Genomic DNA, 14,111 nt, shown 5'->3' on the forward strand with positions numbered 1-14,111 from the left:
CCGTCCCCATGACGTGTTCGCGAAGGGTGCGTGGTAAGCAACTGGACTCGCTGAGTGGATCTGGGTATGATGTGTGGGTTTGGATGGCTGCATGATCCGGTGAGGCGATGAACATGCTCGGGGTAGGGTTACGTTGCAGGGCAATGCGGATCCCGGGTTGTCTCTATGGTTCCCGCGAAATCGATTACTGCAATTGTAGAAAATATGGTGAAGGGGTTTTGGGGTGCGAAGAAGGGGTGGATTGCGAATTTGGGTCATGGTATGTAGCCTTATTTTCTTATTGATTGGCTAGTTGGAAAAGGAAACCAAAAATGTTTAGATGCTAAGACCTAGGAATTACAGGAATTACTCCTCTTGTTGATCCGGAAGACTTGAGATTCTATTTTCAAGAAATCCACCGGCTGACGGCCGTATCATGAGATGAAGAGGGGCCAATTGAGGGGTTACAAAACCCTTAGGATGAGGAAAAAGGAGGGATAGTTTGGAGTTCATTTGCGGTCGTGATATGTATAGAAGTTTGAGCTGGAATAAACCATATATAGTATGCGTTGACTTATGTGCAAAATAATCCCATCCAAAGCTCACTGCATACGTCCAAATCCAACTCTCTCGCCGTTTTCTCCCCTTTCTTCCATCCAGTCCAACGTTATGACCATTGACCTCACACGCCAATATCCTCATGCCTAGCAAAAACCATCAACGCAACCATGAATTAAAAATTAAACCATGGCGCGCCACTCACCATATCTCAGATGTCTCTTTGAATAAACTTCTGCATCAACTTCCACCCCCCTATTAATCAGGCATTGCTCGCCGCCCGTAAACGTGGTGTTCTCACCCACCACGACGCGCTTCAACTTGTACAACACGCAGGCACCCCACGCACATATCGTAGGGGGGATAGTGTGGTGTACATACATTATTGCGCCAGCATAGACGGGGGCAAGCAGCCGGCCGGGGTTTTCAAGCGCGGAGATCTCTTCCTGTCAGGTTGGATAGTTTAGTCATTGGGTTTCCTACCGCCATGATTTTAAACAAGGGGCGCTGGTGGGTGTTTGCTCTCGCATGTATGTGGGAAATAACAGAAAGAGAAGTAAACAACAAGCGGACACGGACACGGAGACTGACATGTTAGGGTAGGGCTCCCTCACGCGCATGTCGGCCCAGGATCTTGTCGTCCCTGGAGACCGGACAGGCGCTGACGGGTATGCCGCCTCTGCAGCGCCCTTCTCTGCCTCTTCCAGAGCTGCCAATGAAACCGGGATCTTGCTCAGGCATGATTTTTGTCAACCTCCTTGCTTCGCGTGTTGCGTTTTTAAGGATAATTTATATGGGGGCTTGGATGTCTAGGGTATGTTGTTTGAAGATAGTTACAGCTGTCTAATACCGGCAGCGTGGATAAGCTGAGAATTATACAATCAATTTAATAAATTTTATACTTTACGGAGGTTCATCTCAAAAGTTCTTACCCGCCAAGGCACCCGCCAAGGCACTATATAATGCCACCAACTTGAATTTCCCCCAAGTCTGCTTCATCACACTCCGGAGTAGAGATGATATTTTCATTTCTCATTAAATTACTTGTCAAGATGACTTCTAATACTGATATATATGCTCTGATCAAGTAATTCTTCAGACCTTAATTCTATAGAATCTTGCTGACTCTGAATGAAGCACAAAATTGCACAAGAGATGTATTGTGTTATATTGCAGCAGACAGTTGCAGTGTACTATATATAGATGATGAGATGAATAATCACACCTGCTGTGGGCTGAGTCACATCACTGTACTCACAGATATAGATATCACTATAAGTGCAATCATTTAAAAAATGATTATGTTGATATTTTGCTTTGAATAATCTGATGATCATGGATTCATGATGCTTGCTTATAGATTATCACAGCATCAAAGAGTCAGACAGAAGAAATTAAGATATGAAAGCAGTATTGAAAAAATCTTTCACAGAAGATGATACAAGCATGAATAGAGTGGATTTATACTCATATTCAAAAGATTATAGAGCTAGAAGATGAAAATGAATATAAAGAAGTATAATTGTATTATTTTGTATATAGATTGTATGATAGAGAACACTTACTATATTCAAATTAGACTTTTGTGGCGTTTTTAGTATGAGAAAGAACTTTTGAGATGGTCCTCCGTACATATGACTATATCGGAGCTGGGCTGGAGCTACCAACTTTTTGCGCTAGCTCTTCTTATCGATAAGGGCTGGTTAGTGGTGGATGACCTACATACGCTGTAGTATATACTCAGTATTCGCATATCCCGCTGGTTATTTCTGTGCATTACTGTACCAAGGCTGCCTGATTATCGATATCTATAGGAATCCTGGTCAAATTGGAAGCTGCGAACATATATATAAATAACCATCCATCCCTCGAAGAGAACTTGACATGCGAATGCACAGTAAGAGTAAGTGGGGATTCGATGCCCGGGTGGTGATAAGCGGCATCTGTGCTTGTGCGGATTATGAGGCGGAAATTGTCTTGCCAATCAATCTATTATTAGGCATGGCTCCAACCTTCTTTCTTTGTTTCGCTGGCCTCTCCCTGCTGTTGATGGGCGATAGAAGGCCACCGAAACGCGTACAAGAGCGACGAAAGGGCGATGAAAAGGCGACAGGAGGGCGATGGAAGCGATTAGAAACACCTGGAAAGCTCAAGAATCAGCCGCAGCAGCGCTAAAGTGCCGTGTGGAACTACGCCTTTCCCAATGCGGCAAGTCTCGGGTTGTGCCCAGGCAGGTTTGATTCGGGACCGATGAAATGTTTGGTATTTCGAGGTACTGTGAAATTGCGGCCATATTTTGCCTGCATAAAGCACCCAGCTGTGTACATTAAAAATAAATGAGGAGCGCAACTTGGCACGGTATCAACACCATTGATTCATCTCACCAGTTGGGTTATATTCATCAGTTTAGCCCAGGAAAAGGTTGATATCTGTGCTGTTTTGAATCGATTGATGTTTTCGAGATACCTGCTGTAATATTTCGGTATTACCGTTGAACCAGTACCGCAAATCTCCTGTTACGAGCCTGATACCCCGAAGTAAGGCTTTTTTCTTACCAACCAGCATTATCACCTGATTATTTATTTTATCTTGTCCAGTGTTTTGGTCTTGCTCCTCTCTTCCTCCCTCTGGGTATCAACCGCCGCAAAATCTTCAAAACCCCTTCATGCCATTGTCTCTCCCTCTCTCCTCTCTTCTCTGCCACTTCGCCGTCCGCGGGTCAAATAATACCTTCTGTTGAGATACCCGTTCTGTTCTAAAATCTATTCATCACACCAAAATAGTTAGTCGAATCCTCGTCTCCTCACACCACCACAACCGCCACCTTACTCTTCAAAGCTTCTACTTCCTGTTTACTTTCATTCAAGTCATACAGGATTTCGCTGCAAGGAAAGAACGAAGTGGATAGCGAACGGCTTGTTTTTGATATCTGGCCGCACCTCTCTCCTTTCGTCTTCCTATCCCTCGGCTTTCCTTGGTCGATTTCATAAGCATATTTTAGAACTTGCGCCAACATGGTGAAGGAAACCAAGTTCTATGATATTCTAGGGGTATGTGGAGCCTCTGCTGTTTTCCTCCAAGGGGAATTTGCAACCCGCATCTTCTATCCAAAATATATAAATAAAAACAAAAGGTCTAATGAATATTAGGTCTCCCCCAACGCCACTGATGCGGAACTAAAAACCGCTTATAAGAAGGGTGCTTTGAAACATCATCCTGGTATGTTAACAGTTGTACTATCACATGATGCCCCCCCTTGTTCTAGCTATCTTCTTGCGCCTATTTCTGATGTGTTCTCACTCCTATAGACAAGAACGCCCATAATCCCGAGGCCGCAGAGAAGTTCAAAGCCCTCTCTCACGCCTATGAAGTTCTCTCCGATTCCCAGAAACGGCAGATTTATGACCAATATGGCGAAGAAGGCTTGGAGCAAGGCGGTGCCGGAGGGGGAATGCAGGCGGAAGACCTCTTCGCCCAGTTCTTTGGTGGAAGCGCCTTTGGTGGCATGTTTGGTGGTGGGATGAGAGACACAGGCCCGAAGAAGGCGCGCACCATTGTCCACCCTCTGAAAGTCTCACTGGAGGATATCTACCGGGGCAAGGTCTCGAAATTGGCTCTGAAGAAATCTGTGATTTGCCCAGGATGTGATGGAATTGGTGGTAAGCCAGGATCCGTCAAGCAGTGTGTTTCTTGCGGTGGCACGGGTAAAAGGACCATGATGCGCCAGATGGGGCCTATGATTCAACGTTTTGTCGTGGAGTGTTCGGACTGCGATAGGACAGGACAGGTCATCAACGAACGTGATCGCTGCAAGAAATGCAAGGGCAACAAAGTCATTGTTGAGAGAAAAGTATTGCACGTGCATGTAGACCGGGGTGTTAAGCCGGGGCACAAGATTGATTTCCGAGGGGAGGGCGACCAGGCGCCAGGTGTTATAACGGGTGATGTTCAGTTCGAAATAGATCAGCAACCACATCCAAGATTCCAGCGGAAGGATGACGACCTCTTCTACCAGGCTGAAATCGACCTCCTAACCGCTCTTGCTGGCGGTACAATCAATGTCGAGCATCTGGACGACCGATGGTTAACAGTACAAATTGCACCTGGCGAACCAATCACGCCTGGTAAGTTCCCGCCGCACATCCTTGATAGCCAACCTTTTACCCAAATTCCCAAGCCCTACATCCCTGTCCATTTCCGGCATATGTCTTCAAAGCAAAGCTAACATTCTTACCCTTGCTTTCTACAGGACAAATCAAGGTTATCAAGGGCCAGGGAATGCCCTCTTTCCGCCACCACGATTTCGGCAACCTCTATATTCAATTCAATGTCAAGTTCCCCGATGCGAAAGAGATTCGTGATGTTGAACTTCTGGAACAGGTGCTGCCACCTCGTCTCCCACAACCACAGCCTCCTGCCGACTCCATGGTAGAAGATTTCCACCTCGAGGATATTGAGGATAGTGGCCAGGCGAGAGCACAGGGAGCCGCACACATGGGTGATGAGGAAGATGATGAAATGCCACCCGGCGCTGAGCGGATGCAGTGCGCGTCCCAGTAAATTTTTTCTTGCCAACTTCTCTTTTGCGGTTTTGTGGGGAATTTACACTTTGTTATGAAAGGGTACCAGGAATGCCAAAAGAAAAAGAAAAAGGTGGAATATTGGGGTTTGGAGGAGAAGAAACACATACATTCTTCTTTCCTTTTTAGTAACCCTTTTTTTCGTGATGCTGATTCGATATTCTTGATCATCCGCCTCCTGCCCGCGTCCAAGAGGAGAGCTTCCTTTTTCCATTATCCGTTTTTCTTATAATGCTTGTTTCCACTCTAAGAGCTGGCTAGGGTCGTTTAATCCTTTGTTTCTCGTCTTTTTTCCCCTACTTATTCATAACTTTTGTTCTTCTTCTGTCCCTTTCACTTTCTGACTTCCCTCATATCTGGTTTTGCTCAATTTTCGCGCCCTTTTATTTTTTTCTGTTTCTAACTTTTTATGTTTCCTTTCCTGTTTCTATCATATCGCACCACACGTGGGGAAAGGGGGGGAAGTGTTTTCTTTTTGCACGTTTCTTTCAGATCTGGTTAACGATGGATGCCAATGAAATGGACGTATTAGACGGTTTTTTTAAGGTATTTCTTTCCTTTAATGTCTATCTACTTATTTTCAACATCCTTCTCATTTTTCTTCCTCCCCCCTTTAAAACAGAGTCTTTCTCCTTCCAGTTTAATTTCCTAAACATAGCTGCAGCTGCAACTGCAACTGCAACCGCCGTAGCAATAACAAAAGCCTCAAGGCCTCAAGCGCAATGCCTCCACCCCTTTCTCCTCTTCTCGTCCTTTCTCTCCAAAAAACGCCTCGTTAACCAGAGCGTTCTTTCATCCAGGGGGGGGGGGGGGGTCGCTGCAGACATTATCCATAAACCCTTTTTTTCTCTTCTTCAGCTTATTATTATTATTATTATTATTATAAAATAAAGCGGTTTAGAAACTAAAGGGGCCAAGTGTCGGTCCGATCTTCCGCTAATCCATCGATCGATCCATCCATCCATTCGGTTCTAGCCTCCTCGTTCATTTTCATATATAGTTCCTGATACTCTCCCCGAATCTCAGCTCTCTCCATCGTTCTTATCTGCGACTCTGAACTGGGTGGGAGGTATGGACGATGGCGTACAAGGGCACGGTGCATGGTTGCATGGTTGCATTGTAGCATTGTAGCATTGTTTATCGCACCATGTCCCCAGGAAAACTTTTATAGGACTATATGGATATATATCCAACTAGCATGGGGGGCTGTATTAAGGGTAAGCAGAGCTCTAGGCTAAATATCTCTGGCGCTGGGATGGTAATGAAGATGGATGGATGGGACCCTGATCGCCTCAGGGTGACGGCGTATATCTCACAGACACCAAGCACCACCACCACCACTGCCCGGGCCTTCCAACCCCGCCCTCCACACAGAGGTTGCAAAATAGAAACAAGGGAAAGGAAACAAGCCCCGCATCCGCCTTTCTCCGCGGCCAGGATCAGAGTCCGGCAGGAGCAAAAGAAGGGTTCTAGAAGAGGGATTGATCTTAGTGTTCAAGCTGTTGTGTAATGATGGCTAATGTATGTATGTAGCCCTCTTTGCTATTTGCTGTGTATGGAGAGCAGAGTAGGGTACTGGGCTGGGCTGGGCTGGACTGGAACATGCGATCTGCAGTCGCTTGTTTTGCCCTTCCTATGCTCCTTCGATGCTTTCTGCTTCTGCTTCTGCTTCTGCTTCCTCCTCACTCTATTTTCCTCCCTTGTTATATTCTTCCCCAGGGCATGGGTATATCTACATGCAGCACGTATTGTATGCATGGACGTGTATGGATGGTAAAAAGAAAAAAACATTGTCATATAGATGCATTCTTCAAGCCCCGGGCTTCTGATCGAGGGTGTCATCGGATAATAGCAGTGGAGTGACTCAGGGTGCAATGCACCTTTGCATGGAGTGATGGTTGGGGGAGACGAGCTGTCGGCGCTGTAGGTTTTCTTTTTCATCCAATGCATGAGGGCAAGTGAGCTTTTTTGTGCGAGGGAGAGTTAATTTCATGTTTAGGCTCGGGGTTTGTATACATACGTTGTAGTAAATACAGAGGTGAAGTGGGGGAGGGAGGAGGGAAATAATCACAGCTGGGAGCACGAGCTTGTTTGTCTGACAGGTGCGTGGTTCAAAATGATTGATTGGGAATATATAGTCCACACACACACACAGAGAGAGAGAGAGGCCATGCTACGACAGATGGTCTAATCCCTTTTAAGTAAAATATATTTTCTCAGGGCAGAAGGAAGTATGACAGATGACAGTGAGAGGCTAGAGCCTCTATGTATGTTAGTGCGGGTGCAATAGCCAGGGGATATCTCTCCCTCTAACCGGCTAGGTAGGGGGATCGCTCATGGTTTCTTTGACAATATTGCTTTCTGTCTAACGAATGCTTTTGATATTTGTTGCACTGCCGTGGGTAGGCAGAGGACCAAATTTGTCTCTTTGTCTCTTCTATAATTTTTCACAATGGAACTGTTGCATTTATCTCTCTTTTTGAATTCAGGCCATTTTATTTCTGTGCAGCGATTGTGCGGTATGGGTGGACCAAGTGCTATAGAGTTTGATTCCTCTGGCGCTTTGCTGTCCAACTTGCTCCACTTCCACAGCAATGGCGATGGGGAGATATGTGCTAAATGCTGAGTCTGGGGAGGGCATCATTCTCGAACAACAGTAGTGGACAGGGACTCAGGGGATATACGCAGTAGGATACTAAGGATTTATCCAATGGGACATTTTGGCTCTGAGACTGTTTCTTATGGAATCTAAAGCGTTGACTCTGGGTAGAAGATGATGTTGTAACGGTGGCTCCGCGATGCGGAAAACTGAAAATTCCTGATTCCATGATTCCGTACAACGCAAAATGCAAAGAGAGCAGTGCGCAGCCAAGATATACAAGAACTTCCATGCTCACTCCATGTCGCACGGGGTCGAGGATTGAGACGGGGACCTTGAATCGATATGCCCGTTCAGGTCGCCTAGTCAACATCAAATAGATGTCGGCTATGTTGTTGAGTTTAGCAGTGAAGTTAATATCTGGAAACTGCCCCCAATTCGCTCAAAACATAGAAGACTGATGAGGCAATGTGAGGCATTTCTGTGGGATAGCGGTTGGTACATGAGAAATGTATCCGTCATTTGAATACGACGAAAAAAGAAAATAATTAGAAAAACTGTGGGATAAAGCTTAACACATCGCCCCACAGTAAGAGTAGATGGAGATAATGCAATACGGTTGGGTCATTGTATATCATATCAAGCTCCAAGAGGAAGTACAAAGCGAGCACAAACGTCCAGAGATAACTAGCAAAAGGTGGGATTGCTTCGGGACTCCAAGACGGCAATGAAATGGCGCCATATCGGTATCGCTTATGCCTCTGTTTTCGTGATCGTCAGAAGAATGACATCTTCGCTTTGTCAATCATAGCTGTTTCCAGGGCAAGGTCGCCAAGGCGGGTGCATGCAAGAAGAGCCGTTCCCAGCACACATTCTTCAAGCACAACAATGGTCCTGGATTGGCTGCGGGAAAGGGACCCGAAATTTGCGAGGGGCCCTTCCCTGCGCCATGTGCTCCTGAATGCCGTTTCGCAATTCCTTATTTTTTATCTTTCTTGCTAGTTGATAGCAAAGCTTAGTAGGAAGAGAACGAGGGTGACCACAGAGACGGGAGAAAGAGACGATCCATTCTGAATAATGGTGGGAAATCTTCCCACATGCAATAGTTATCTACGGCAATGCCATTCTGCTGGTTCGGAATCCAATCGCCAAGTGTCGTAGGTTGACATACAGCTGGATATTGCCTTAGTACTGTACTTGGCTGCCTCGTGCTCGCCGAGCAAATCGATATCTAGGGGCCGCCGTACTCCAGCACTCCTGTGCACAACGCGGAAACCCCTGAAATGGTGATAATTATCGTTGTTCTTGATAATTCCTTCGAGTAAAGCAGCCGTTGTCCTCCTCATCCGAGGTTGATATGACGTCTTGCCATGGGCCTGTGATTGGCCGTGGGTCCTGTTACCGCTAGTCCCAGCGCAGAATGCTAAGCGAACATTCCACCTCCCTGCGCGGCTTTTTGGGGGCTCTTGGGGTCCTTGCGTCGGCAAGGTCATTTTGATCCCGGGCTCACGGTCAAAAATATCCTCATGCTGCGTGCTGTGAGTCTGCCAAGGTACAATACGAACTCTCCCGTCTGAAATGGAAAAACCCGATCAGCGCAAGCTGCGTGGGTTGCTAGCTAGCCACACGGACGCAGTTTGGGGCGCCAATCCTTGTCCCCTCACACAGCTTCAGAGTTTTGATAGCACAAATGATATCATCATCCAAGGCCCGCCAGATCCAGCAAACACTATTATCCCGGCTTGTGCTCTGTTACGCCTTTTTGTTCTCCTTTTTGTTGTAGGCTCTCGGTATTTGCCACATAGCCTGCGAGGTATGAATGACGAGATAGGATATGAAGATTACTCGCCTTCTACTGGACTGCCGCGTTCTCATAAGTCTTTCACCATGGTTAGATTCCGCGGTCATCCCGATGCTTTGATTCTGGCGTGCCGCCGGTGGCTTTTTACAGGCTGCGGAAACCGCGACAAGATTAATAGTAGGATAGCTTTAACCCGCGTCAGTGTTTGTGATACATCATACAGGTTGAACAGCTGAGATTCCTCCAGCCACGCTGCAATCCTTCTTTGAGTAGGCCCAATTACCCCCCACGTGGATGTTCCATATGTTCAACAAGCATTATCATCGGCATTTTAGCTTAGCCAATGAGAAGGTTATGAAGATGCAATGCATGCTGTTGAGACCTTAACTTGACCTTGCCCGCGCGGGGAAGCACCTGTGTTGCGCGACATCCATATGTGTATATGGCTCGGGTCCATTGCAATCCCACCATCCCGTTCCCACCTCTGTGCCCACTTATCATCACTGGGAGCTCAAAGACCCAGTCTTTTGGAGTTCCTCGCAAAGTTTGAACTTTATCGTGTCTACTAAAGAAAAGAAAAAATAGCAGAGTTGGCCCCTGGTAACTTTCAGGTGCTTGGAAGGTGCAGGCCTCTCCACTTGCTGACGATTGCGTGATGCTGCTCTAGCCTGACGAGTCTGCTTTGTCAACTGCAACCATCTCATCAACTCAAGAAAAGCAGAAAATTAAATAAAACCATAACTCCCAAGTTTTCTTCACTCTTGACACATGCTTCTTTGCTGCATCTCCATTCTCCCCCTGTTACTGGTTTTGAGAGGATCATTTTTTATCAATTCCGTTTGCTGGCTCGCACCAGGCGTATCCCTCGCTTTCAAGCGAACTCTGAGCATCTTGAATCTTTCATTCATTGGGCGAAAATGGGCTACTAATTGATTCTGATATCGTGGGATTGTGAGCCATTACTCCTCCGAAAGAAGCTTTTCCGGCTTTGATTTCAGCTATACGCTGTTCACCTACACCGGTTTTATATAGATCTCTCCTGCCTCCCATCCTTTTTTTTTCACAATTATCACTCCGTCCGTTATCTTTACCTCTTGACTCAAGCCTATGCATATATATACGCATACACACCCTTAATTCGAACCGACCACTTTTTGGCCATTTACCCGCCTGTCACCCCAACCCCGGGAGTCGAATTTACATTCTTTTCCCCCTTATCTTGCCCTCAAGGACGGCGCCATGACTAATTCAAAGGGAGGGACGTCGACTAAAGTCGGAAATACCCTTGCCAAATTGGCGGGCATAAAAAAAAACTATCGGGACCCCATCGGAGCGGACACCGTCACCCGCGGAGAATCAACCTTTTCCGTTGGAACATCGGATACCTATGCCTATGTCGAACAAGAGCCATCATCGGCAGACTGGCTGCGCGAATTGGTCCCTACTGGCCAGAAGGTCGTACAATACTTTGCCAACCTTTTTCCCTTCTTGCGCTGGATTACTCGATATAACCTTCAATGGTTAATTGGTGACCTTGTAGCTGGCAAGTTCTGTTCTAATACCACGACACAAAAAAAGGCAGTTGTCCGTGATTCTAACCCTTCTTCTAGGTATCACTGTGGGCGCGGTTGTGGTGCCGCAGAGCATGGCATACGCAAAATTGGCTGAGCTAGAACCTCAGTTTGGGCTTTATTCGTCGTTTATGGGCGTACTAATCTATTGGTTTTTCGCAACCTCCAAGGATATCACCATCGGAGTGAGTGTCCAGTAATGCTCTTTTCCTGTTGCTCTGGAAGCTTACTTTTATTCTCTACTTTCATTTTAGCCTGTTGCAGTAATGTCGACGTTAGTTGGCCAGGTCGTCATCAAGGTCCAGGCAAATAATCCAGAAATCCCAGCGCATTATGTTGCAAGTGCACTTGCAATTATCTGCGGTGGGATCATCACCTTTATCGGCCTTATTCGATGCGGCTGGATCGTCGATTTCATCCCTCTGACTGCAATCACTGCTTTCATGACAGGTTCGGCCATTAGCATTGCCGCGGGCCAGGTTCCTTCTATGATGGGTATTCGTGGTTTCGACACACGTGATGCAACTTTCAGGGTTATCATCAACACCCTCAAACATCTACCAGACACAAAAATTGATGCCGCAATGGGTCTGACTGCACTGTTCCTCCTCTATCTCATCCGCTGGGCTTGTAATTTCAGCGCCAGAAAAAACCCGAACAAGCAAAAGCTGTTTTTCTTCCTGGCCACGTTACGGACCGCATTTGTCATTCTTCTATATGTCATGATCAGCTGGCTAGTCAATAAAAACCATCGCGAGAAGCCAATTTTCAGGATATTGGGCACAGTACCTAGGGGTGTGTAGTACCCCTTCACTCTCAACCATGGCGCTTTTCTATCCCTGAACATCACCAAAGGAAATACGCTAACACAGGGAATAGGGTTCAAAAACGCGGCTGTTCCGACAGTCAACACCAAAATCATAAAAAGCTTTGCAAGCGACATCCCCGCGGCCGTCATAGTTCTCTTAATTGAGCATATTGCCATTTCAAAGTCATTCGGGCGAATCAATAATTACACCATCGACCCGTCCCAAGAATTAGTTGCTATCGGCGTGACCAATCTTCTTGGACCCTTCCTTGGAGGGTATCCTGCTACAGGGTCGTTCTCAAGAACCGCTATCAAATCAAAAGCTGGTGTTCGCACACCATTTGCTGGTGTCATTACTGCTGTTGTGGTTTTGCTTGCCATATACGCCCTTCCTGCGGTTTTCTTCTACATACCAAATTCTTCGTTGTCTGCTGTCATTATCCATGCCGTCGGAGATCTTATCACACCACCAAACACCATCTATCAGTTTTGGAGAGTCTCGCCTCTCGAAGTTGTGATTTTCTTTGCCGGCGTCTTTGTTACAATTTTTTCTTCAATTGAAAACGGCATCTACTGTACCGTTTGCGTATCAGTCGGTATTCTTCTTTTCCGAGTTGTTAAAGCTCAGGGGCAGTTCCTTGGACGAGTCAAAATCCATTCTGTAATTGGAGACCATGTTCAAGGAAACGATGGAAAACACGGTGGCGCCTTCGAAGCAAATAGCTTTAACCCTTCCAGAGCCAATAACCCATCTTCAGCCCGAAACATCTTCCTTCCACTTAACCATAATGATGGTTCAAACCCTGAGATCGAAGTGGAGCAGCCTGCACCGGGGATATTTATCTATCAATTTTCCGAAGGGTTCAATTATCCTAATGCAAATCACTACCTTGACTACCTCGTCTCTACGATATACAAGCAAACGCGACGAACGAACCTTGACAGCTACCCTCGTCTGGGTGATCGGCCATGGTGTGACCCCGGGCCCCGCAAGGGCCAGGTTGAAGAAGATCGTTCACATCTTCCCACTCTCAAAGCTATTATCCTTGACTTCTCCTCCGTTAACAACGTCGACGTCACTTCTATCCAAAATTTAATCGATGTTCGCAACCAGCTCGATAGATATGCTGCTCCGCAACCCGTCCACTGGCATTTTGCTCATATCAATAACCGATGGACCAAACGCGCTCTTGTTTCTGCTGGCTTCGGCTATCCGACACCCAGCCCCGGAGGGAATGGACGATGGAAAGCGATTTTCAGCGTCGCGGAATTGGGAGGTAGTAATTCTGCTGCTGCACACGAAGCGCTTAAGAGACGTCGTGAATCGGATCAATCCAGCGACAAATTCAAACAAGATGTCGAGGCGGCAACACAAGCGATAAAGCGCGTTTCCCATAAAACCGGCGGAGAGGATGGCGTCGAAGAAACATCCAGCACTGAGTCTGGAAACGAGCTTGGAAAAGAATTGGATTCTAGCAAAGTGTATAGTGTTGCGAGCCGGAGAATTGTTGCTGTCCATGGACTCAATAGGCCCCTTTTCCATATGGACCTTACCAGCGCACTGCAAGGTGCTCTTGCTAATTCTGAGGCTACTGCCGCTGAAAACAATATCACAAGAAATTAGGGGGCGTGGTTTGCACATGACGTTGTGGATCAAATTTTATTGGGGAGGCAATTGGCGTTGAAAGAAGTGCAGGTGGAGTACTGCAGTATATCCTTGTTGTTGCCAACCTGGGGATTTCTTTTCTTTTCTTTTATTTTCTTTTCTTTGCTTTTCTTTCAATTTTCCCCCTTTATATCGCCTGATCAATACCCGCTTCTATGTTTTGTTATTCGATCGAAGTTACCACACATATATATATGCTGGTGTTCTTGTATGTGCACTTTTTCGAAGCTTTCTCGGAGTCACCACTATTTATCAGTCGTTCTGAAGCTTTCCTTCCCATACCCAGCCTCCTGAAAGAAAAGGAAATAATGGAGCGAGACTATTTTACTGGTTCATACCCAATTTTCGCATATTTTGGCCCCCCTATGAGATGAGGTGAATTTCGGGATACATATATTTTTTTCTCAATTACCTCTTTACATTCCACCACTTATTACATACCACCGGTGCCTTTGATTTATTTATTATCCAACCTCTAGAAGCTATGGCCTCTCTGTTCATCAGCTCTAACAGGTTATTATTATTGTTATTATTACACCATTTAAACCC

At 46.2% G+C, this 14,111-nt stretch overlaps 3 protein-coding genes across 3 annotated transcripts; 2 read left to right on the forward strand and 1 right to left on the reverse strand.

Moving 5' to 3' along the window:
• Positions 1-3,192: 3,192 nt before the first annotated feature.
• On the forward strand, positions 3,193-5,097 carry HCBG_00739 (mitochondrial import protein MAS5; the record flags this gene model as incomplete). Its single annotated transcript, XM_045427789.1, has 4 exons — positions 3,193-3,587; positions 3,687-3,756; positions 3,846-4,661; positions 4,787-5,097. 4 exons carry the CDS (start codon positions 3,552-3,554, stop codon positions 5,095-5,097), a joined length of 1,233 nt encoding a protein of 410 aa, XP_045291764.1.
• A 2,635-nt stretch (positions 5,098-7,732) lies between these two features.
• HCBG_00740 (uncharacterized protein) lies at positions 7,733-9,209 on the reverse strand (the record flags this gene model as incomplete). Its single annotated transcript, XM_045427790.1, has 3 exons — positions 7,733-8,103; positions 8,392-8,475; positions 8,888-9,209. The coding sequence occupies 3 exons, from the start codon at positions 9,207-9,209 to the stop codon at positions 7,733-7,735; spliced, it is 777 nt and encodes a 258-aa protein (XP_045291765.1).
• Positions 9,210-10,756: 1,547 nt separating this feature from the next.
• Positions 10,757-13,982, forward strand: HCBG_00741 (sulfate permease; the record flags this gene model as incomplete). The annotated part of the gene is made up of 4 exons (XM_045427791.1): positions 10,757-11,045; positions 11,128-11,273; positions 11,343-11,883; positions 11,968-13,982. The coding sequence occupies 4 exons, from the start codon at positions 10,757-10,759 to the stop codon at positions 13,518-13,520; spliced, it is 2,529 nt and encodes an 842-aa protein (XP_045291766.1).
• Positions 13,983-14,111: the final 129 nt, after the last annotated feature.

Source organism: Histoplasma capsulatum, assembly GCF_000150115.1.
Source record: "Histoplasma capsulatum G186AR genomic scaffold supercont2.1, whole genome shotgun sequence".
Lineage (NCBI taxonomy): Eukaryota > Fungi > Ascomycota > Eurotiomycetes > Onygenales > Ajellomycetaceae > Histoplasma > Histoplasma capsulatum.